Source organism: Leucopleurus acutus (assembly GCF_964270905.1).
Source record: "Leucopleurus acutus genome assembly, chromosome: 1".
In the NCBI taxonomy this organism is placed as follows: Eukaryota; Metazoa; Chordata; class Mammalia; order Artiodactyla; family Delphinidae; genus Leucopleurus; species Leucopleurus acutus.
This window is the reverse complement of record NC_139142.1, coordinates 174,581,414-174,605,969: the sequence shown is the minus strand read 5'-3', so window position 1 is coordinate 174,605,969 and position 24,556 is coordinate 174,581,414. Positions and strand designations below refer to the sequence as shown.

Below are 24,556 nucleotides of genomic sequence, written 5' to 3'. Positions count from 1 at the left end.
CTCACTCTGTCACGTAGCTCCGCAGTCGAGGAGCCGCCCCCACTCAGCGGCACAGGGAGGACGCGGAAAGCACCTGCGCTTCGGCCTGGGGGCGGCTCTGCAGCTCACGGCCCTGGGAGGAGACATCTCGCGCTCCGGGAGTGGCGCCACCGCGCGACCGTGACGTGAGGCGCGGCCGGCGCGCCATTGGCCAGCGGCAATGTGGCGCTCTCTGGCGCGGGCGCGGGCGATTGGGCGCGCGGCGTTGGGAGGCCGGGCTCGGGCCGGGGGCGGGCCCTGTGCTTGGGAGCTAGGCCTGCGGGAGAGAGGCGCTGCGGAGTGTCGTCCCGCTGTCGGTCTGCTTGTGAGGTAAGGAGGCTGGGTCTCTGAGGGGAGGCGGGCTGGAGTCCCGGGCTCGGCGTCGGGCTCGGCGCTGAGGGGCGGGCCCACTGCCTGTTAGTCGCGTCCTGTGGGCTCAGGGTGCTTTTTCCTCTTAACTGTTTTGGGGAGAAGCCAGAGGGCGGAGGTCTATGCGGCGCGAGAAGCGCGTGGGGTCGCCGCCGGACTGGGTGGGCGCAGGCCGGGAGGACGGCGCGGGGTAGGTGGCGGGGCGGGCGGAGGGAGGGGCGCGGGGCGGCGGGCTCAGCCTCCAACCCCCGGGTCCCCACCTCCCCCGCCAGATCCCCGGGTAGGCGCGCAGGCTGGGCCGCGATGCCCGAGGTGAGCACTGATGAGCTGGACGAGCGGCAGGTGCAGCTCTTGGCGGAGATGTGCATACTCATCGACGAGAACGACCGGAGGATCGGGGCGGAGACCAAGAAGAACTGCCATCTGAACGAGAACATCGAGAGAGGTGCCCGCGGGGGAGGCGGGCGGGCGGGACGGGTCCCCGGGCGGCAGCCCCGCTTCCTTCGGACCCCAAAGCAACAGGCAAGTAACTGGCCTCTTAAAACTCAATTCATCGTATTTCTTTTGCTTTCAGGATTATTGCATCGAGCTTTTAGTGTTTTCTTATTCAACACTGAAAATAAGCTCCTGCTGCAGCAGAGATCAGACGCTAAAATTACCTTTCCAGGTTAGTGTTCTTTGTGTAGTGTTTTGTTGGCGATTGTATTTAGTTTGATTTTGTCACGTGGAACTTCTGGTAGCCAAGGTCAAAAAAGAAATCTTGTGAATGACTTAGTTTTATATTCTTCATACAAAAAACTTATACGGCGGTTGCAACCTAATAAGACCTAAGGTTTATCCTAATAAAGGATAAAAACTGCTAGGTATGTCTAGATTCATATATAACTTTCTAAATTGTATCTAATACACGTTATCATCGCTTTGGTTAAGAAGGCGTTCATAAAAAACTTATCTACCCAAGTGTCACAAAATGGTTGCTGATAGCTTATTAAAACAGATCTAAAAATCCTCAACAATCATTTTTTATGTTACTTTTAAAATTTAAAGTTTTCTTAACCTTTCAGACCTGCTTTGAAGAAAAGTTAATGTACATCTATATTAACATGTTCCAGGTTGTTTTACTAATACTTGCTGTAGTCATCCCTTAAATAATCCACGAGAGCTTGAAGAAAACAATGCAATTGGAGTAAGGCGAGCAGCACAGAGGCGTTTAAAGGCTGAATTGGGAATTCCCATGGAAGAGGTAAGCAGCCATACTAGCTGAAATATAGAATACTTTGAAACAGTTTTTAGTAAAACATTAAATTTAGGTGTAGCTTTCTGCTTTGTAATCTCTTGCTTTTTTAGGCCAAGAAAGCCCATTGGATAAAGGTTAAATTTTGATTTCATAATACTTGTCGATATTTACCTCATTACCAAAATGGATTGATCTGTTAACCAGTTTATAAAGTTGACTGTTTTATAATTGATCAGATCAAAGATGAATATTTTCTTGTGAACCTCAGATCTGATTGGGTGAATTTAAATAATCATTTTTCCCCTGCAGTTGTCTCCTTTCAATAATACACGAATAAATAATCTCTCATGTAGTTAAAATGGTAAATTTTTTTCTCCCGTTAATATTAATATGTGAGGCAGAATGGCACACTTCTAGTTAGAGTGACTGCTTTTCTTTTTTTAATACAGTTTTCAATAAAACTACTTCTATTTTTGGTCCTATGGGAAAAGTGTCAGACACTTGAAACTATTTAATATTATTTAATACTATTTCCATATATTAATAGGAGACTAATGTTTCAAAAGTTGTCATTCTAACACTAGTTCTGTTGTTCAAGGTATTACTGAAATGTAGTGGGTTGATTTCGATTACTTTATGGATATTTTGGAGGTTTTTGGGTTTTTGTCCTAGGTTCCTCCAGAAGAAATTAATTATCTAACACGAATTCATTACAAGGCTCAATCTGATGGTATCTGGGGAGAACATGAAATTGATTACATTTTGTTTGTGAAGAAGAATGTGACCTTGAATCCAGATCCCAATGAGATTAAAAGCTATTGTTATGTATCAAAGGAAGAACTAGAAGAACTTCTGGAAAAGGCAGCCCATGGTGAAATTAAGATAACTCCGTGGTTTCAAATTATTGCAGAGACTTTTCTCTTTAGGTGGTGGGATAACTTAAATCATTTGAATCAGTTTGTTGACCATGAGAAAATACACAGAATGTAGATGTGGTGATGAATGATTACTAAAGTACTAAAGAATTTCTCTACTTAGTAAACTTAAGATGAATATTTTAAAAATCTGGTTCTCCGTTAGAACTCTCATTGGAAATACTGTTACTTTACAACCAGAATTCGTGTGGAAAAGAATTCTTGATTTGTGTCATACAACCCATATATGTTAACTGCAATTTGTAAAAAATATTTATGAGATTATTATAAAAAAGAGCAAATAAACTTAACCTATCTAAACAGATGGTTACAACAAATTTGAACAAATAAGTTCTTCATTTTTTTAATATATTGTGATAAACCTTTTCAGAAGACTTGTAGAGCACTTTGCTGTTTGCCAGGTGCTTGATGTATCTTTCAATTTTTATCATAGTCCAGAAGAATGTGCAATGGAAACTATTTGCTTATCTACTTCAAAACAGTTCAAATTAACTTTTCAGATTGAGATTAATATAGAACAGGTTCAAGGGAATTCAATGGTATATATCCTGATTTCTGTCATTGTTAATTTTGTGTTTTGATCATTCTGAAGTATTTTGATACTTAAAGTCAAACATTGTTTTTGATAATGACATTGGCTAGGTTAATTCATTTAAATAATCGTTGCTGATTAGCAAAGCCTGTGGTTTTCAGAGTTACTGGGAACAGACAGGCTATTTGTAAAATGGAACTTGGGTCAGTTGGGTCATACTCTACAACAGGGTATTCTAACCTTGGCACTGCTGATGTTTGGGTTGGCTAATTCTTTTGGGGGCTCATCCTTTGTGTTGTAGGATTTAGCAGCATCCCCAGGTTCTACATAAAAAAATGCTGTTGGCACCCCTCCCCCCATGACAGCCCCAGTGACACCAGATGCCAAATGTCTCCTCAAGGACAGCATCACCCACAGTTGAGAACCACTGTTCTGCTGAGTCAGGCTGTGTTGTAGGGGCAAAATTATCAAAAAGAAAGGCTAACGTTCATATTAAATAGATTTGGGTTATGGAATATGTGTGTATTAATATTTAAAGTACACTTTGACTAATGTACTTCTTTAAACTCTTGCCATAGACTTCTCAGATTTGAAATCTTAAGACAGCTTTATTATCTTTGAATGCTGTGTATTAGTAAGTAATGAAGAAAAAGATAAAAATTTCTTACAAAGTTAAATGTTTTATAAATTCAATAGAAAAATCCATTTGTTCACCCTGAACAATTAATTTCAGGCAAGACTGTGTAGCTAATAGTAACTTTATTGAAAAATAAAAACAAAACTAAATTACCACATTTTGATACTGTTGTCTACTTTGTTAAAACTTCAATACAGTAATAGGTCAACCTGCCTATGGTAGCTTAAGTGATAAATGACATTGAGTTTCAAAATGCATTTTTATATTGTTTCTAGTTCTTTAGTAGGAACTTTTAGGCTAAAAGACACATGTAACCAGTTACTGGGTAGCTACAGTGGCTAGTGGTTGCCATATGGGCCGTGGCATCTTAGACTGTTAGATGCTGGACAAACCACTGACAACAGGTACAGAGCAGAGGGAGCCGTCTATAAAACTTTATTTCTCTTTATTGGTATTCCTGGTTTGTTCATTGTTTTTTCTGACTTTGTCCACGTCTTCCTTTAGTTCCTTGAGCATCTTTAAGGTAGTGTCTAGTAAGTTTGTCACGTCTTCCTGAGGGACAGTTTCTCAGTTTTTTCCTTTAACGGACCACACTTTCCTATTTCTTTGTATGTGAATTTTTAGTTGTTGGCTATCTGTACCACCCGAGGTCTTCATGTCTCTCACTTTCTCTCTGACTGTGTGTCTTTCCCTGGACACAGACATGCTGACTTTCTAAATTCCCCTGAGCCAGCAGTGCTTTCTTAAGTCCTAATCCTCACATCTGTAGCTCTCCAAAGGGGTAAAAAATGAAAAATGCAAGGGAAAAAGAAACAGGCACTGACCCTTCAAATTCAGCTGATGGGGATCCATCTCTGTCTACACCTCTGCCATCAGAAGCAGCAACTGTCAATCAAAACAAAATCCTAATATTTGGAGAACAAGGCCCTTAGGGCCCAATCTGAATCCCACAAGCACCTCCAGAAACACAGGTACAGTGACTGCCACAGGATTTGGGTGAGAGGTCAGGCGGTTGCTAAGCCACAGGGGCTAAAACTGACAAACTGGTTTACCGTGGAGCCTTTCCCTGGAAGAGGTGAGCCTTTAAAGACTCTGGAGTCCCAAATATTCAATAATTACAGCAGAGATTCTGCCAGAGCCACTGTAACCTGGGAGGAGAGGGACTCTGGTTCTTCCTACTCCCTCTCACCTGACACTCAATGGGTTTCTCTTTACATAATATTTCTCAGCGTAAACAAATGAAAATTTTACTTTGGATCCCCAAAATGTAATGCAACTTTCAAACACACCTTGAATCACACTGCATGACACTGGAAAACTCCCACACATGCCACGAGTCAGCAGAGGGGATGCTTGAAACCGCACATAAAGCGGTGGCCACGGCAGTTTTGTGGTCGAGAAGTGACGTTTTAATCACTTAATATTCTAAAATGTTAATTTCCTACATTTTACTGGGCCTGTACCTCACAATTTAATTTTCAGCAGTGGACAACAGCAGCAGGTGCCCACATTTAACTGCTGTAGTAACTTAGGCAACATTCTGTTCCACTAAAAAGTATTTTGCGCTTTGAAAACAAAAAAGAAGTGCCATTTACTTTCTCTTCCCTTTTCATCTGCCCAAACTGACGGTGATTTGTAACTAAAAAAAACGAAAACAAAACCAACTAAATAAAACTGCTTTCTTTTGAAGTTTATTTTGGATAAAATAGTTGAAGACAGTACCTCGTACAAAAGGACTAGAAGATAACTTAGTCCTGGCATCCTGACATCTGTAAGCTTTCACCAGCTAAGGACTCTTCACATGCAGTGAAACCAAAGTTCCCTGTTGCACAAGACAGTAAGATTCTTCTCCATCAAAAACAATGTAGTCACATAAATATATCCTTCCAGCCCTGCAAGTCTGAAGCAACCAAAACTCCATAAATGAGAAACCACTGCCTGCTCAAAATATCTGTAATATTATGCAGCGATAAAAATCCCCCACACCTGGACAGTTATCGGGTAACCACAGCTTTCAGCCAAACAACAAGTGCTTGAGTTATTCCATTGTCACGTTCAGTTTACAGATCACGACTCCAATTCTGTGAAACCAAACCAGGAAGAAGTCGAGCCAAAGCGCTTCAGCTACGATAGACACTATCTCCTGTCCTTTTTACCAGCTTTCCTCTTTCCCGAGAGCAGGTGCTTGGGTTTCATGTCAAACACATGTCTGTCTGCCTCCCCTTTCCTCCCCAAGCGATTCATCTTCTTCTGAGCATTCTTCATCATGGTCTTGGCTTTCTTCACCATCTATAAAGGAGAAGAAAAACACGTCAGCTGTGGAAAATCCAATTTCCAAGCAAACTTCCATGACCTGTTAACACACTGTCTGAACGGTCCGGGTCTGTGCTGTGAAGAGAAACTCTGGTGAGTCTCACTCACACCATGTTCCCGTGGATCCACCACAGTACCTGCAGGAGCTCAACCAGTATCTCCAAGATGGAAACTACCCAGACAAGTCTCGTACCTACAGAGACCAGATACACTCAGACCTGGACTTCCTCTCAGACACACGGGGACACTGAGATTCCGGCCCATGAAACTACTCCCATCTGACTGACAAGTGTCAATGCTGGTGGTGTGGTGGAATGGGAAACTCGGGCTCCCAAAAGGGAGACTGCCTGTAAGTTTATACACAAACTTTCTCACCTGAATTTTCAAAATGCTAAAACTAATCATTTTTGTGTTTATTTTAAAAAAAGAAGTTTCAGCAAAAGAGACGGTATACATCCAAAGTGTCTTTCCCAAAAGACTTCCAAACAGCTCTCTATGGGCTGGCTCCCCACATGGGCCTGTGGTGGGTGAAGGCCCCATGTACAGGTTCTGAGCAGGACCGCTTCCAGGCACAGCCCTGAGCGGCGAGGACAGAGGCTCAGGCTGTGGTGCTATTACCACACCCTGCTCTGTCCACCCCAACAAGGAACACATGCACTGAGGGCAAAGGTCCAGGGACACCCGGCTGTGCCAGGCCCAAGCCCGCCTCTCGGGGTACAGCACACAGCCAACGCCCACTCCCCCATCCCCACCCCACAGTTCTTGCAGATTCAAGTGTGTGCCCTGAACCCTCATGCGATCAACAACAGAAGCTACCATTTTATTAATTTCACCTTACAAGGACTAACCTTGACATCCCGGAGACCAGAGATATCACGTGGGGTCCGAGAGCAACTGCGAATCCGGGCCACAGACGTGGGTGGGACAGAGTCTTCCCGCTTCCTTTTCCTTGTGACACTCCGAGCCCTTCTGGCCTGGACCACATAATGGGCCTGAAACACACAGAAAGCAAACTTCAGTGCCTCAGGGTCCCAGCCTTAGGGACAAACATGAAATTATTACAACGAGGGGAGAAGGCACATGGAGGGGTTTTTAGAACCATCGTCAAATAAGTTAAATACATTTAAAATACACATAGTTAACTTCACATTAATTATTGGTCAAATTCTTTTTTTTTTTTGGTTGCATTGGGTCTTTGTTGCTGCGCATGGGCTTTCTCTAGTTGCCGTGAGCGGGGGCTACTCTTCCCTGTGGTGCCCAGGCTTTTCATTACGGTGGCTTCTCTTGTTGCGGAGCACGGGCTCTGGGCGTGGGGGCTTCAGTACTTGTGGCACGCAGGGTCAGTAGTTGTGGCACGCAGGGTCAGCAGTTGTGACACGCAGGGTCAGTAGTTGTGGCACGCGGGCTCTAGAGCACAGGCTCAGTAGTTGCGGCGCACGGGCTTAGTTGCTCCGCGGCATGTGGGATCTTCCTGGACCAGGGCTCGAACCTGTGTCCCCTGCATTGGCAGGTGGATTCTTCACCACTGCGCCACCAGGGAAGTCCCAAATATTCTTTTTCACTTCCACAGCTGCTTTAAGTTACAGAGCTGATTTTAACTCCATTTAAAAAACTTTACTTAGAGCTGCCTGTTCAGCCACATTAGCAGCACAGTTTATGTAAAGAGCTGTCTCTCCTTCATGCCCCGCTTCCAGGATCATCCGCCTGAACACAGTGACGGCCGCCTGAAAGCTCAGCCTTGTGGGTGCTGAGATCCAGCTCTGCAAGCCACAGCTTGGCACCCGGCCCGTGGCGCCCCCTCATGTTACTGTTTTGAAATAAGATGACACAATGATGTGAGAGGCAGGCACCCTAGAGCCCAGCACCTGATAAACAATCCGAAGTCAGAAGCCATATGTGAACATGAAAATAACACCCCATGTGAGCAGGATACGCTCACGCACTGCTGATCAAAATCTGAATTAGTCTAACACAATGTCATCCTTTGTTTCGGAAATTCCACTCCTTGGAATCTGTTTTGAGAAAACAATCCAGAACATGAAGACGTTCTTTCACACAAAGATGTGCATTCTCCAGAGTAATTCATCAAGCAAGAAAAATTGGGATCCTGGAAAAGGTATCTGAAATGCCTTCTAACCTCTGGGCTCCGAGGAACAGCTTTGAGCTATTTACAGCCTACGTAACTCTCACGCCAAGAAACTCCAGACCACCTCACGTTTACCTGGTGTCTAAACTGAAGCTCTATGTGAAGACGTCAGTCACCAAAATCAAAGTTGCAGCTCAAGTACTAAAAACTGTACAAAACAACATAATTCTCAGCACAAACCCTGGAAGTGCTAACTCCTCTGTAACCCGCTCCTGCCCTGGTTCCCAGGACGGCGCTGCCCCACCCATGGCTCTGAGGCCGTCTGCACTCACGTTGTCTTTGTTGTCCATGTCGACACCAAGACTGCGCATCTCATCCTCCAAAACCTTCCGCTGAACCTGAAAGCGGAAATGGACATTGTTTTAAGCAAAATTAGCTTGATAAAATGTTTAAAAAAAAATTTCAAGGGAAACCGTACCTTTTACAATGATCCACGATACACTTATTTTAGAAATTCTTTTACTTGGGCTCATGTGTGTGTTTTTATACAACTCATTAAATAACATGAAAATTAACATATCCTGGGCAATTTTTCTGAGCGGGACGACGTACGTGTTGCCCCTGGATTCTGCTCAGCTCCCCGGGGATTCCCACATGCAGACCCCAGAGGCCAGCATCTCCTCCCAAGCACATGGAGCCCCACGATGGGGGGGATACAGCGATGGCCACGTCTGTCAAGAGACAGTCATTCGCCACCACACAGAAACAGTATTTCGAACACATGAATATCCTCCATGGACAGGTGGCCCAGCATCCGACATTTTCCCTCCTGCCCCATCTCACTCTAACTGCCCTGCACACCATCCTCTTTCCCTGGGGAGCTGTGCCTCCGGACAAGAGCACGGAGCAGGAGGAAGAGGCTAAGAAGACGGACCTGAGAACTGGAAGGACCCTGACACCATCTGGTCCACCTGTGCCTCAGTGTCAACTTCCCCGTCCTAACCAGTCACAGGGCCCAGTTAAATCACCTTTGGCCCTAAGTTAGATTGGGTTAGTTTTTCTGTAAATTGTAAAAGATGACTCCTAATAAAGAATTAAAGAATAAGAATGTGTTAATTGGCGACTTTACCTCTACAAATTTATGCGTAACTCACAATCTTCATTTGTACAGCTACAAAGGGGTTGAATCCAACAGTGAAAGTCACCAAGAAGGGGTATAATACTCAGAATATGAACGATCAACACTCACTCAACCTCAAAAGCCAACTTATACCAACAAAACAAAGTGAAGCATGTTTAGCATGGACCATACAAGACTCCAATACACAAAGAAATAGGTGACGCTCTTGGACATGACACGACACTTGCCTTCTTGGCTGTCCGAGGCATCCTGGGTCCCTGTGTGTCCTTCTCTCTGGACTGCAGAATCTTCAACTTCTTTTTTTCCCTAATCTGTTTTGCCAGCTGTTGGATTTCCGCCATTTCTTCATCTTCAGTTTCAGATTCACTGTCATACACTCCAGCAGCTGTTCTTAGCTCTTCTTCTTTTTCCAACTCTTCCAATTTCTTTTAAAAAAGTCACAATTAAACAAAGCCAACGATGAAAATCTCATAAACAAGTGTAACAATCTTTATAGAAACCAGGTTTCCCCTAAGCCTTTCGGGGTATGATGAACACCCGGGTCCAGACTCACGTGGGCCTCGCCCTCTGTGCCAGGGCTCACCTCCCCACAAACAGGCTCCGTGCGGAGATGAGCACAAAGACTAAGCCGACAGCCACAGACTATTCTGTGCCACTTCTTTTCCTTCTTTAGAAACAACCACTCCCAACTCTGAGGTTAAAACGTGGAAAATGTTCCCCTCGCTCCCAGCAGGTACATGAAAGACCCTCCATTCTTGAAGAACTGAGAACATCAATCTGAACTGGCCTTGGACCACGACAGCCCGTGTATCCATCCCAAAGCCATTCCAAACACAAGCTCGTTGCCCATACAGTTAATAAAAATTTTAAATACATATAATGAATAAACCTTGACAGGAACCCGAGTCAGAGGTATCCCCATCAGTACTAGCGTGAAAAGGCATAGGGAGGGAGGTTGGACGGGAAGGCCAAGTCAGGCCATCTGAGCCCAGACTACAGAAACGGGATGCCACAGAGTAAGAGACAAAGCAAGAGGCACAACTGAAGAGATTAAGACATGAAATATAAATTAAGGATGCCATTTGAGAACTGAGGAGTGAATAACAAGGGAAACAAGGAACATATGTTGCAAATATTTATAAAATATTTTTTTAAAAACTTGGCTGGCAGTTCCTCAAAAAGTGAAACATAAAATTACCTTATGACCCAGCAACTCTACTCCTAGGAATCTGCCCAAAAGTGTTGAAAACAGGCACTCAATACTTATCCATCAATGTTCATAGTAGCACTAATCACAATACCCAAACAGTGGAAACAACCCTATGTCCATCAACAGATGAATGGATAAACAAAATGTGCTACACATATACAATAGAATATCACTAAGCAATAAAAAGGAATGAAAGCTCTGACACATGCTATAACATGGGTGAACCTTGAAAATATTATGCTAAGTGGAATAAGATCAACATATTGTAAGACTCCATTTATATAAAATATATAAAACAGGCAAATCTAGAGAGACGGAAAAGAGATTTGTGGTTGCCTGAGGCTAGGGGGAGGGGAGACTAGGAAGTGATTACTTATCGAGTACTGGGAGTTACTTTGGGGATGATGAAAAGGTTCTGCAACTACACAGGGGTGGTGGTTGCACAACACCATAAAGGTACTAGATGCTACTTAACTGTACACTTTAACACATTAAAAAAAAAAAAACACTTGACTCAGGAGAGAAAGGATAGCAACTAAAGGAGAACACAGGGTCTAAGAAGTTTTTGTCTTCTGTGGACACTCATATGTTAAGAAACAGCAAACAAGGAGAGGACTGAAACAGGAGGCAGTGTGCCGGGGCAGAACTTGGGGAAGACAAGGGGTCAGGCGGGGAGCGAGCAGCACCTGCAGCCAGAGGGGCCCACATGGGGTGGCGACGAGGGCGTCCACGCCCCGGGGACTCCCTTATGAAGTGAGGCCGCCCCTGAGACCAGCACAAGAGCTCGGGCGGGAGGTCTAGGAGGAAGGGGAGAGTCTGCACCAGCACCCGATGCAGGGACACGGTGCTGCGTGTGCAGGGCCCCAGGAGGCAGGGCCCCCGGGGTCTTGGTGGGCGTAGAAGGAACGACGGCCACGGACAGAGGTGAGTGGAAAGTTGTGTGCGTGTCTTTCCGTGGTCGTGTTAAAGAGGAATAAAAGTCACATAATTTAACTAGTGATACAAACCTGCATGATGTCAGGATCAATATAGTCGGCTATGTTATGGCCTTCCCAGATCTCAGGTATCTTATCATGTTTCTCAGATGAATTCATTATATCCCAGTACTCTAAAGGTCAAAGAACAAAAAGTTTATAGTTGTTTTTAACATCAACTACTGTGTGCCCCAAACGAGCCACCACTTACACAAGTCCTACACCTGTGAAGACAACAGAGCACTTGTGTTCAACACTAGGTAAGCAAGGTAATGTGCTCGACCAAAGGATTGCTCCAAGCACATCCTAAGACCCACCAGTACCTCAGGATCAAGTGTCCAAAGGCATGAACAACAGATTATCAACAATATCAGCCTGGTCCAACACTTATGTGATAGGTAAGCTACAGAAATGATCACTCACAGAAAACTACCTGGAAGGAAGAAATCTCAGAGTCCTGGCAGTATGCAACCTCTCGCCTTCAAGAAATTAAATTAACAAAATGCTGGAAGACTTGCACCCATTAATGCACTTTCACATTTTTCACACAACTGGCATCTGAAAACAACTATCACATTTGAGCCCTTACTTTGAAGATCCAGAATATAATCATCTCCCATTTCCAGCTCAATGTCCCGTTCCTGCAATGAAAACACAGTTTTCATCAGCGCTATTTGACCTTCAGATCCAGAACTGCTGGGCCCCCTCCCTTCCCTGTGGAATCACCCCTCCTCCAACCGAAGAGCCAATCCTTTCAGCACCTGAGGCTCAGCACCCATTTCTGGTGGGAAAGCTGTTTCTGCCACTGGCGGACCTGGCACCTCCACCCAGGAGGGTGTCCAGGCCCCAGGGGGGTTATGCTCCAAAGCCCTGCCCCACACACGCTCTCCAGCGCAGGCCCATGGGCGCTCCCATCACTTACCCGCCTCCTCTTCGGCTCCCCAAGCTCCATTCTCTTTCTGCGTGCCACGACTCCTTCAGGGATGAATGGGGGCCGCTCCTGAGAAGACATGAATGGAAATACCTACATGAAATGCCTTGCTAAATCAAAACACAAAGATGAAAAACCACAAGCAAATTCTCCATCTGCAAGGGAAACACAAAACCACACCCAGACCAACTAAAAACCAAGATGATCTGGGGGAGACGGGAAGGTGCAAGGCCAGTCTGGGCAAGGAAGCTGGGAAGGCTCTGAAAGCCGATTCTAAAGTTTATTTAGAAAAAACAAACAGTAAGAGAATCAAGAAAAATTATGGATGAAGAAAGCAGTACAGGAGAAATAAAGCAGATCAATGAACAGGAGAAATTCAGACATAAGCCCAAGCACAGAAGGGAATACGATGGGAAGACACATCATCCAGCCATCAGTCCTGAGATAAACGATGAGCTGGGTGAAGACCACCACCTGCTTCCCATGAACAAGATAAAATCACAACTAAATGAAGACTTCTATTAAAAAAAAAAGGTAAAATTTTAAAAATTGAACCATCAGAATACAGAAGAAAAAATACCTTTGACAAAAAGAAAACAAATCTACAGAACATACAAGAGTCTGATTTCCTTAATATAAAAATTACAAATCAGTAAGAGATAACCTAAAGAAGTGAAAAAGCAAGTATGTCAATACCAAGATACATATCCTGTTCCACATGATGTTCACTAACTGAAAACAATCATGTTGAATAATCACTGAGTGTGACTGCCTGAAACTACTGTGTAGAAATATCACTTCTTATAATGTAATTTCCACTTTATTTTGGAGAAAAAAAGTGTGGTAATGAAAAAAACTGAAAACTGGTGTAACTTTTTGAGAACAAATATGATAAAAATCATTAACAACGTCACTGACAGTGATCTTTACCTGTATTGTTAATGCCTAGACTAGCTGCCAAAAATTAGCGTTGAATGAATAAATACATAAGAAACATTAAAATAAATAAAAAGGGGGAATTCCCAGGTGGCCTAGTGGTTAGGATTCTGGGCTTTCACTGACATGGTCCTGGGTTCAATCGCCGGTCGGGGAACTGAGATCCCACAAGCTGTGCAGCACAGCAAAAAAAGAAAAAAGAAACACATCACAACAATGAAAGCATCTTTAGTCCGTCACACTGACACAACAGGAAGCGTGCATTCTCAAACCTTCAGAAGTATAAACCTGCAAGGCATTGTTGGAGGACAATGACATTTTCGATGCCATGCCTTAAAATTCAGTCTACAGATATATTTGCAATTAAAAACAGAGACCTATGTATGAAAACGTACCCTTGAGCACTAGTTTTTAATAGCAAGAAAATGAAAAACTTGAAAAAAATATATTCCTGTGTTTTAAAAGAAGCTTATATGCCAAAATGTTTCTGGACAAATAGACAAGCTGAGGGTTACAGTAATAGCCTCTGGTGGGGGAGCAGGTTTAACCCGGCTCTTCATACTCTTCCTCTCACCGCTTCGATTCTTCCTGACATACATGGCATAACTTTCATTCTGAGAAAGATGCGAGAACACCCGGGAAATCCACTACCGGGGAGGCAGGCGCGTGGGTCCCCACCAGCCATTGCAACCCCCTGCCTCAAGGGCCTCCACAGGCGGCTTTACCTTGTCATCTCTTCTGCTGGGAACAGCCAAATGCAGTCTGTTCAGCACCTCGTTCACTTTATTTCCTTTCATTTTGGTTTCAACTCGATGAGCCAAAAGCCTGTCACAAGCCTAAGGTGAGAAAACGTGGCACCAGGTCACAGGGCACCCAGCACAGCCTCAAGTTGCCTTCTGGAAGGAACCAGGAACCAGAGCCCCCATAACCAGAGGACGGTCCCCAGGTTTGGAACCTGCTACGCTTTTCCCTCAGAGGTAGCATCTGATGGCTGAGTGCTGGGACCCCCAAGGTCCAAGTAACTGCCCTGGGGCAGACCTCACGCTCCGGGACGGGAGAGGGTGGGCCGGGTGCGGAGGGGACCTCTCTCTTCCTTCCCGGGTCAGGGTCAGGCCCAGCCCAAGGAAGAACCCTGAGGCAGCAGGACTAAGTGAAAATGACCTGTGCTGGGAGTGTGAGCATCTCTTCACATGTTCACTGGGCGGGTGGGGGCCCCGGGATTCATCTCTCAGGCGGAGCTACTAGCACTCAGGGTTGTTAACACTCAGAGAGAAACATTCCTGTCGAGGAAAGGGATCAACCCTGCTTGTGAGGAAGCACTGACCTCTGTCTTCACTTTAATAACCCCTTCCTCCGTCAGGGTGCTGGTCTCCACCACAGAAAACCCCTCAGCCTGCAGATCTAGAAATATTTTCTGGGAATACAAAGGACAAATGAGAGCTGCGTTTATCCCCAGTTCCCCATGAACAAATCTTACTTCTCCTCAAATGGGTGCTATAAATGCTAATTATAATTAACACATCTGTGGTTTTTTAATTCTTTTGAAGGACATCTCCCCAAAACAGTTATTTATTTTTCCCTAAATTCAGCTGTGATTAAGAAAATACAGGGGCTTCCCTGGTGGCACAGTGGTTAAGAATCCGCCTGCCAATGCAGGGGACACGGGTTCGAGCCCTGGTCCGGGAAGATCCCACATGCCGCGGAGCAACTAAGCCCGTGGGTCACAACTACTGAGCCTGTGCTCTAGTGCCCGCGAGCCACAACTACTGATCCCGTGTGCCACAACTACTGAAGCCTGCGCACCTAGAGCCCATGCTCCGCAACAAGAGAAGCCACTGCAATGGGGAAGCCTGTGCACCGCAATGAAGAATAGCCCCGACTCACCGCAACTAGAGAGAGCCCGCGCGCAGCAATGAAGACCCAACGCAGCCAAAAATAAATTAATTTTTTTTAAAAAAGAAAAGAAAATTAAAATTACGGGGAGGATCAAATCAAACTACAGCAAGCAAACCAGAGGCTCTCTGGAACATTCTGTGAGACCTACCCTTCTGAAGAGAACCTTGAGAAAATTAAGATACCGATTTTCATAGAGAATATTCTCAATGCTGTTTTTTATAAAATACCTGGCCTCCACAGCCTAAGATAATTCCTTAGAAAACGATACAGCAACGTATACGAATGCAGCTATGAACGAACCACCAAGACCCCAGGACAAGGGACTTCATTTGCACCTCCACCAACGCCACCCGACACCTTGCTGCCGGCCTGACCATGTGACAATGCTCAGACACAGGTGGCCAATTCACAACAGTCAAGCTTCTCAGGAATGAGTTCTGCTCCCCCCACTCCCTGGAAAGACCAGTCATACCACCTACCAGCATGACCCGCATAAGACACCGCACCTGCCGCCACGTGCCTTGTGCGAGATGGGGCAAAACCTGCACTGCAGCTCCAGAGACATCAGTCACCGACCGACCCAGAGCAGGCCCCACGCGGCGCTGACCAGCGTTCACAGCACCCGCAACCCTGCTTCCCAACCCAGTGATGCAACTGTTCCCACCACTGAAACTCCATCACAGCTGGCAGTGGGGGCAGGACTTGGGCGTGTCTAACCCCAAGGGCTGAGCTTCCGGCACAAGGATCACTCCTGACCTGCCCTCCCCTCCACACTCCAGTGCTCTTAGCCTGAAAAGCTGAGATCACCGAGTAAGTATCTGACCCTTTCAAAGAAAAGAGAATTCTCTGACATCAGTGTTTACATCATCAGTAACGTAGAGTACACGGCAGTGCCCAGGGACACCAGAATGGCTGTTTAAACACACCACGTTCTCACCAAGGATTAAGTGTTCAAACAGCACCAGAGAGAGCCAGAGACAAGAGCACAGCCCCCCTAGAGACCCTCTGCTCAGGCCAGACAAGCGCAGCGCCTCTCACACCAAATGGGGCCTTGCAAAGCGGGCTGCTGGGCCTCCCAGAGTCTGACTGCGGAGGCCCGGGGTGTGCCCTGACTTACGACACATTACCACCGAAAAGCAACGCCAACACTGCTGGTGGGGCCACAAGACAGAACCACTGGACCAGCGCAGAGCTTCTCGAAGCATTTGTCCTGAGAGATGCCTCCTGGGGACGGATACAGGGTCAAACAGCTTGAAAACCTAAGGCTAACGACGTTACCTGCCACCTGGAAAATTACAGCAGACACGACAGGGTCACGGTTCTGGAAGGTCTGCAGACACTCCTTTTCCCTCACTCCCTCAGTCCCCAACATCTCCCCACAGAATCTGTGAAGCAGGTACTCCAGTAACACCCGAGAAACGCCTCCCACTAGACACTTCGCTGCAGGTACTGCTCCAGAGCAGCCAGCAGCCCAGGCCCAAGGAGCTGAGGCGAACCTTGGGGTGCTTTGCTCGTTTTAAGGCCCCAACAAGAGAGGCAGCCCCTTCCAAACGAGCAGTCTCCTGAAGGCTGCTGTACTGACCACACGCACAGCCCACCCCACAGCCTCTGAGAGAGTAGGAACCAGGAAACCTCATGGTCTGTTTGCCATGAACGGGCTTTCATAAGGTCACGTCGACTCAATCAGTGAGGATATTATCTCAGCTGCAAAACAAAAACCAGACTAGCATCGCTAACATTCCTTTTCAACTCTGATTGTGTAAGACGAGATTCAGAATTAGTAGGAAATATTGAAAACATCAAGGTGATTTACCTGATCGTCCTCAGAAAGTTCAGCTATTCTCTTCACGTCACATTTGTTTGCTACAATGATAAGAGGCTAGAATAAGAAAGAAAAATAATGAAATTATTACCTTCACGCTGCAGGTTACAAACTAAAACACTGGTCCCCACACTCACCTTGTTGACAAAGAGCGGCCTGATGTTCTGGAAGAGCTCCAGCTGCTCCCCGAGTCCGTGCCCACACTGCTCAGACAAATCCATCACGTAGAGAACCGCGGCTCGCAGGTGAGCCAGTGCAGTGATGGCTTGCATCTCAATGGTGTTGCGATCCTCCAGAGGGTGGTCCAGGATCCCCGGAGTATCCACCACCTAAGGTCAGACTCGTTACTCCAGAGCCCACGTCTGCACAAGCTGCTTGCCCAGCACAGGCCGAGGGCGCTGACAAACCCAGACCAGCTCTGACAAAGCTGGTAAAGAAAATGCAGGGCTCCCAACTGACCACGGTAAACAAACAAGGCAGCAGGGGAAAAGGACAAATTAAGTATGAAAAACGGGGGAGGGGGCTGCAGAGCTCATTGAAGAACGAACTTGCCAACGACCCTGAGAAGGACCCCTCTTTCCATTAGTGACAACATAGAAACACTGGGATAACTACTCCCACATGCTAGGAATGACATCACCTCTCATAACATTAAATTCAACTATGGAAACAGGGTGCGTCACGCTTGTAAATGGTTTCTGATGACTGGCCCATCAGAAGCACCACCATTAGCCAAGCACAGAAGGCTTGCTGGGAGCTGCTGCGTCCCCTGAGCTTGGCGGAGCTTGTCCACGGGGACGTTCCCGGTGACCCCCCAGCCTTCCCTGTGACCCTGCATACACTGGGACGTGGGCAGACACTAACTAGTCTGTGGGAATCCCCAGAATCAAACTCCAGGAACAAGGCCACGACTGTCCCAGCTTAGACAGCTCTCACCTGCCAGCGCAGATACTTGTAATCCATGTGCCCGACAAACAGAGACTTGGTGGTAAAGGCATAGGGCTGGACGTCCACATCTGCTCTCGTCACCTGGAACAAACCACAAGTCCTGTACTGCGTATCCTCTGCAACAGAGTAAACGCGGCACCTACGTGTTATCGAGACTAACTGCTGGGGTAGGAAAAAACAAAAAAAACCCCACGAGATTCAACCTCACAGGATTCAACTCTGACAGGAGCCAGCACCTCAGCAGGCGGACGGGCTCCTCTTCTTCAGGACCCGGGCTGCAGAGGCAGTGTATGAATCAGGCATCAGGGAGCAAGGAAGGCCCAGCACCTGGAGGACACCAACCAGCTCCTCCTCTCACCCATCCTGGCCCCAGCAACGCCCAACAGAACTTCCTGTGATGACGGGAATGCTCTACACCTGCACCTCACAACGGCCTGCAAGCCATGCGGGGTCCCTGAACTCCTGAAATGTGGTCATGAGACTGAGGACTGAATTTTCTGTTGTTGTTTAATGTTAGTTAATTAAGCGGCCCGTCTTACCCCCAAGGCCTGGCTCACAAGCCCTGGAGAGGTCAGCTGAGACACTGCAGGGCTCAGCTGTCACTGTGTCAGTGCCACTTGTAGACAAAACAAAACCCTACAAATCTGCAGCAGTGTTCTTAGTAGCAAAGAGCCACACATGTAACCATTGTTTTTTTGGCACCTGGGCTGTTGCTGGTTGTGAGCTGACACTTTAAACAGTTTCTACTCCATTCAGGTCCCTGAGCTCAGCTAAGGTGCTGCGTTACTTAAACAGTTCCTTTAGCTCTGATAATAAACTAAGTAAAGGGCAACGACTTCCCACTACACAAACCAAATAGTTTACATGCAAGTTGACACAGCAACCCGGGTGACATCACCTGAGAAACACCTCTGGAGCCTGGGAAGGCCAGTTCAGCAGGCACGGTCTGCATGGTCAACAGTGACTCCCTGGCACTACTGTTCCCGGGACACGCATGTCCATGTGTTAACGGAAACGTATTTAAACGTCTCAAATCCCTTAGAAATTTGTAGGACACACACAAAACCCAAAAATAAAATGGTTCCCATAAGTGCAATATCCATCCAGGTGCAGGATCGATCCTCGAGGATGGGAGGAAGAATGTTTTGGGCCCAGGGCAGTGCCGACTAGAGAACTGACTGCAGCCGGCCTCACCCCAGGCAGTCAGGTCCTTGGTCACTGCGCCGTCAGGCGGACCAACCTTATTGATGAAGCTGGACTTGCCGACATTCGGGTACCCACACAGAAGCAGGGTCCTTGTATTCGGGTCAATGGTCGGCAGACGGGACAGATGCTGACGCACTGTGAGAAGTTTACAGTAAACGTGCTTAATTTCATAAGAAAACTTAAGAAACTCAAAGCTGAAGATCTGCTCAACTTAGCTGTGCACTCCAGGACTGTGGTCACATCACCCTCACTCCAACATTTATCATGTATGTGACAGAGAGAATACGAATGAACGGAGAAGGGACCAGCTGCGGAGGCACCGGGCATCCAGGCTGTACCAGGAATCCTGCTCCCAGGCCTGACAGCATAGATTCCTATCCAACAGGTACAAGATGGGGCCCAAACCACACAACCCAGACAACTGAGTATGAGAGATGACATTTGAAAGAGCACCTTCGAGCGAGTGTGTGCGCCATCACCTCCTGGCTGGGCAGCAGGCTACTTTCACGTAATGAGAAACCCTCAGGGGCCTCGTCTGCTCCAGCGACACCAGTGGGCCACCCTGATGACCTAACGGCTCACTGCAAGCACTGTTAAAGCAGCCCAGTGTTACAATCTTGTCACAAATTATTTGCAAGATGCTGGGAGGGGTGGGGGGGGGTCCAAAACCAAATCAGTTAAAAACACTTGAAATGTAAAAATATATGCATGCAAAAAGGCAAAAAATTGTTTCAATAAAAGTCCTACTACAGGGCTTTCCTGGTGGCGCAGTGGTTGAGAGTCCGCCTGCCGATGCAGAGAACACAGGTTCGTGCCCCGGTCTGGAGAGATCCCACATGCCGCGGAGCGGCTGGGCCCGTGAGCCATGGCCACTGAGCGTGCGCGTCCAGAGCCTGTGCTCCGCAACGGGAGAGGCCACAACAGTGAGAGGCCCGCGTACCGCAAAAAAAAAAAAAAAAAAGTCCTACTACATTAATTAAGAAATCATCCTACTGGAAAAAACTACCAGGTAACAAAACTGGAGTAGCAGTTTGATGCTAACACGTTTTACAAAGAAATGCACCATATTGTCAGTAACAGGTAAAACTATGGGTCACTTTATTTTTATATGTTTTATTACTTCCCCATGATTTATAACGTACATGCCTTACCTATTAAACTTAAAAAACATAAATTTTCTTAATAGTGCTACTAGTGTGTAAGCATGTTAAGTGCTAGCTGCTTTTTCAGTAATATCTAACCTGTTAGAATTTCTTACAGGCTAGGCTGGGAAAAATAATTTGATCCTCTTATCTCTAAAACAAAACAAAAATAAACATTTTAAAAATAACTTCTTGACAAGAATCAAGTACGTTAACAGAATGCACTACAACCTGTTTTTGCTGATGCATAACAAGTACCTTGTTCCAAATATTCCAAACTCTGCTTCTGTCTTCTGATAATAGTACACATGCGCCCAAGGGCTGCACGTTTCAGCTGCTTGCAGCGGTAGAGAGAATCACCATATTTCATAAGCCGCACGTAATCTTTAGCAACACTGAAAGACATAAAAAGAAATATGTAAGAGTTTTCTCTCTTTTAACAGTAACTTAAAAGATACTACATTAAGAAAATACCTTACTTGTCCACTAAATTTTTGGCGATATTTATTTGTCCTAGAGCCAACTTGTAATGATCCTTGTCATACAGAATGTTCATCAAATCAGCATAAAATGGATGAATATCCTGTAACAAGAAAAACAAAGTGGTCATTTTGCTCCAGCAGTTTCTCCTCCCAATATATGAATAACACTTGAAGAATAATTTCTTCGGGAAACACATCGCACCTCTTACTCTTCCTCACCCCCCCCAGGATCTTCTCCCCAGTCCTCTCTCCTGTTCAGTGACTGTTTAGTTCACAGAGAAAAATGGAGTCAGCAGGGCAGCCAGGCCTATCTCCATCTGAGCACCAGAGCCCGCCCCTCACCACTCAAGAACTGAGCTGGAGAAATTCTTCCCTGTCCCATCAACCTTACGCTATTATTGCCCCAAAACTTTTAAAAAGTTTTAAAACTCCCTTGAGCCCACAATCCGCCCATCTCTGCTCCTCTTCTTGGCAGACGCTTCTCAGCTCCTCAGCTCTGGAGCCACCAGTGCCCTGGCGGCCGTGCTCCCCACCTAGGGCTCTCATCCCCACAGACCAGTCCTCCTTCGAAAGTCAGTCACAGCAAGGCCAGGGAGACTGGTCCCAGGCTCCACTGCAAAGGCCGCTACACAAGTCGCCTCGCCCCACCCACACCCCCTCCGACCCGCCTCCTGGACCTTCCTGTTCCTTGAAGACACCAGACTCTGGAGCCCGGGGCCTTTGCACTTGCTGTTTCTGTGCCTCAGTGCTCATTCCCCAGGTAGCGCACAGCTCTCGCTTCCTTCAGGGCTCAGCTAGCGGCCCTCCCTCTTCTCCATACCCATATGACACACGTTTTCATGTTTATTATCACTTCCCCCCCACTAGACAAGATAGGGGCTTTAAAAGTGACTGCTGAACAGACACAGCAATCGTTTAATGAATGATAATCTACTCCAACCTTTTACTCGAAAATTGTTCTCAGATAACTTTAGTTTGAAAAATAAAAGCCAACAGGAATAGAATGTTCATAAATTTGAACCCCTAATGTATATTAAAAAAAAAAAAGATACCAAGGATAAAAAAGATAAATTTTTTTTTACAAAGAACAAAATTCTGGTGTTGATTAGATCAAAGTATTTTCTGTTTGCTCACATCAGGTGTTTCCTGGTGTCTTCATCTCATTCTTACTGCCTTCTTTATCCCCAGGTACTTCCTGAAGTACACACACTTTCCCAAGAAAGTACACCCTCATCCAGCCAGTAGTCACTGTGCACCTATCAAGTCCCAGAATTTTGTAACAGCAATTTCTGTCACATAAACCAATCTCTTCTCACTGCCTTAACCCACCTTCAGGGACTGTTGTAGGGCAGTGGCACATTTAGGCTCTCAGGCTGTACTGCTGATCCCACATCCATCACCTCCTCAACAACCCTGCAGCAGCGTCGCCCCACACAGGGACTCCACAGGCAGTGTCCTCTCTTGCATCCTACAGCTAAACACACAAGCAAACTGCTCTACGCAGCAGAGCTCAACTTTGGGAGCTCAATGTAGAAGGCGGCTCCCCACGAGACTGTTTCTTGCCCGTGAAGAAAGTACACAGACAGTCGTTAGCTGATGAAGCAACAACATCACAAACACTGCTGGGCCTCAAGCCACTGGGCCAACTTGAGGCCACAGGAAAGGGAGCCTTGGAAAGAGGGAGGAGAGGAAGCACACAAGCCGCCAGAAGCTCGGGCTCCTGAATTCAGTCCACAGCTTTCAGAGCTCGGGTTGGCCCCTACAAGTCTAGAGGTTACAGAAAAAGCCCGAGCGAGGCATGCTCTGGGCCCTCGTAGATGGAGTTTGACTGGGGGGAAAAAGATACTAAGGAATCGAAACACCTGTACTCTGTTCCCAGTTTTGCCACTAACTCTCAGAGTAAACTTCAACAAGTCAATTATTTCCTCTTTCCTTCATTATCTCTAGACAGACCTTGTTTAACCCTGTCTGAAGGCTCATATTTACATAATCACTTATGTTTCCCAGAATCACTTACATCCAATTTGGGGAAATCCGTCAGAATCTGTGAGAGTCTGTCATGGTAATTCTGCTGAGTAAATTTGACTTTCCTCATATAAAAGTGTCTAATGCGATGGATTTGATAATGTTTATGGATAACTGTCGGAGTCTTTCGTTGAGTCTTCGACAATGTTAAATCAATAAAGTCCTGCAATTAAATAAAGTAAGACACAGTTACACCAAAAACATCTACTTTCACCCACTTATTTGAAACCATCTTAAAAGACTAATATTTAACAATACGATATATTTTAAACTACAAACACATTTTCTAATTAAATCTTCACTATAAAACGTGCTCAACTTTATAGTTCCTGGCCTTTAAGAAACACTCAGCAAATGGCTGCAGAAATAAATTTTATCCTACGCTTTCTTCACGTTATCCTAATTTCTAAATACCTAAGAACCTCTGAAACGTAAGTAGCCAGACAACTCAAGCATAAATTAGAAAAAAAATTTTTAATGAGAAACAGTTCTACTGTTTCAGTTTGCGTATCTGTGGCTTTTAAAGTACATAAAGTAACATATAAAACTAAAACCCACTATATACAATTTCCTAAGGTAAGGTGACTAAGGCACGTAAGGTGACTACCAGAGGACATAAAAGACTTCTGCATGAATTCCCCAGTGCAAACTAGCCAAGAAGACAGATGCCGGCAACAGTGTTAGCTCCGGGAGGGACGCCGCGGTCTCGCCTCTGACCGCGACCCCTCTTCCATCTGGCAGAATCCACGAACCCTTTGGAGACAGTTCAAAACCTACCTACTTCGTAAAGTTTGCCCTGACTCTCCCCCTCTTCTCTGGGGAGGACCCCAACATCTGAAGAGGGACCCTAACCCCGGGCAGCCCTAATTTCTGAGGAAGGACCGCCACCCTCTCGGGAGACCCCTAACCCGGGGGCCCTAATCTGTAGAGAACGTGGTCTAAGACGGGGTCCTGGTGGAGGAGGCGACCCCTCTCAGCCCAGCGTTACAAACCGGACCCTCGAGTCCCATGACCCGGCAGAGAAAAGTGTGGGCGGAAGGGTCCTCGGGGCCGCCTACCTTGGCGGACGGCACCACCGTGATCTTTTTGAAGTTGTAGTGCGCCATGCCTGCGATCAGCCACGAGGGACGGCGACCCGGACTTCCGCCGGGGTGGGTAGAGGGGAGGGCCAGCGGGTGGGAGGAACTTCCGCCGAGGTGGACGGGGCTTCCGCTAGCTTCGCGTCACTTCCGGGCGCTCCCTACGTCCACCCCGCCCGGCCTCGGCGTCGCACAGCGCCCCCGCCCGGCCGGAGGTAGGGGTCACGGGGCCGGGGGTGGGGCTGAGGGCGCGCGGAGGGCGGGAGGAAGACCGCGGGGAGGAAGCGGTTTTGAGGTTCAGTCCCTGACCCTAAAGGAGAGGGTCCTGAGAGGCCTCCCTGGGGGCCTGTGCTCCCCGCGACGGTCACCGGCTCCAGGGCCCGGACGCGATCCCCTCCCGTCCCGGGTCAGGGGTCTCGGGAGCCTCGGGGTGTCGGGGTGGTCAGAGGGGCTCGGAAGGCTCCGGGGGCCTCGGGGAGTCTGGGATCTCTAAGGGCCTGGGGAGTCTCGGGGGCCGTGCGTCGCGGCCGCTGGCGGGGTGAACGGAAGGTAGGGGGGCGCGAGGGTCTGCGCTTTGCGCGCTCACGCCACTTCTCCATTTGTGAGCGCGATAAATCTTATTAAATAAACGCTGTTG

The 24,556-nt window shown here is 46.8% G+C and overlaps 2 protein-coding genes across 3 annotated transcripts; one reads left to right on the top strand and one right to left on the bottom strand.

Moving 5' to 3' along the window:
* On the top strand, positions 1-3,868 carry IDI1 (isopentenyl-diphosphate delta isomerase 1). 2 transcript variants are annotated; one of them, XM_082844442.1, is made up of 5 exons: positions 1-348; positions 660-832; positions 962-1,054; positions 1,500-1,630; positions 2,297-3,868. In XM_082844442.1, exons 1-5 carry the CDS (start codon positions 200-202, stop codon positions 2,612-2,614), a joined length of 864 nt encoding a protein of 287 aa, XP_082700568.1. In that variant the 5' UTR covers positions 1-199; the 3' UTR covers positions 2,615-3,868. The 2 variants fall into 2 exon arrangements, with proteins under 2 accessions (XP_082700568.1, XP_082700569.1); XM_082844443.1 differs by lacking the exon at positions 1-348 and adding an exon at positions 430-448 and having other exon boundaries at positions 2,297-3,860.
* Positions 3,869-3,922: 54 nt separating this feature from the next.
* On the bottom strand, positions 3,923-23,965 carry GTPBP4 (GTP binding protein 4). The gene is made up of 17 exons (XM_082844436.1): positions 23,899-23,965; positions 22,833-23,003; positions 20,813-20,916; positions 20,592-20,728; positions 19,226-19,326; positions 17,974-18,066; positions 17,175-17,366; positions 17,029-17,094; positions 14,644-14,733; positions 14,045-14,155; positions 12,375-12,452; positions 12,042-12,093; positions 11,486-11,586; positions 9,496-9,693; positions 8,460-8,525; positions 6,890-7,033; positions 3,923-6,017 (listed from the first exon to the last, which is right to left on the bottom strand). The coding sequence occupies exons 1-17, from the start codon at positions 23,944-23,946 to the stop codon at positions 5,865-5,867; spliced, it is 1,905 nt and encodes a 634-aa protein (XP_082700562.1). The 5' UTR covers positions 23,947-23,965; the 3' UTR covers positions 3,923-5,864.
* Positions 23,966-24,556: the final 591 nt, after the last annotated feature.

Excerpts from the sequence above, each read along its gene's own strand:
- IDI1 (XM_082844442.1), top strand. The coding sequence starts at position 200 with ATGTGGCGCTCTCTGGCGCGGGCGCGGGCGATTGGGCGCGCGGCGTTG. Across the intron at positions 349-659 it reads GCTGTCGGTCTGCTTGTGAG|ATCCCCGGGTAGGCGCGCAG; the intron begins GTAAGGAGGCTG and ends CTCCCCCGCCAG. Across the intron at positions 1,055-1,499 it reads CGCTAAAATTACCTTTCCAG|GTTGTTTTACTAATACTTGC; the intron begins GTTAGTGTTCTT and ends AACATGTTCCAG.
- GTPBP4 (XM_082844436.1), bottom strand. The coding sequence starts at position 23,946 with ATGGCGCACTACAACTTCAAAAAGATCACGGTGGTGCCGTCCGCCAAG. Across the intron at positions 12,094-12,374 it reads GGGAGCCGAAGAGGAGGCGG|GAACGGGACATTGAGCTGGA; the intron begins GTAAGTGATGGG and ends TTTTCATTGCAG. Across the intron at positions 7,034-8,459 it reads ACATGGACAACAAAGACAAC|GCCCATTATGTGGTCCAGGC; the intron begins GTGAGTGCAGAC and ends TGTGTGTTTCAG.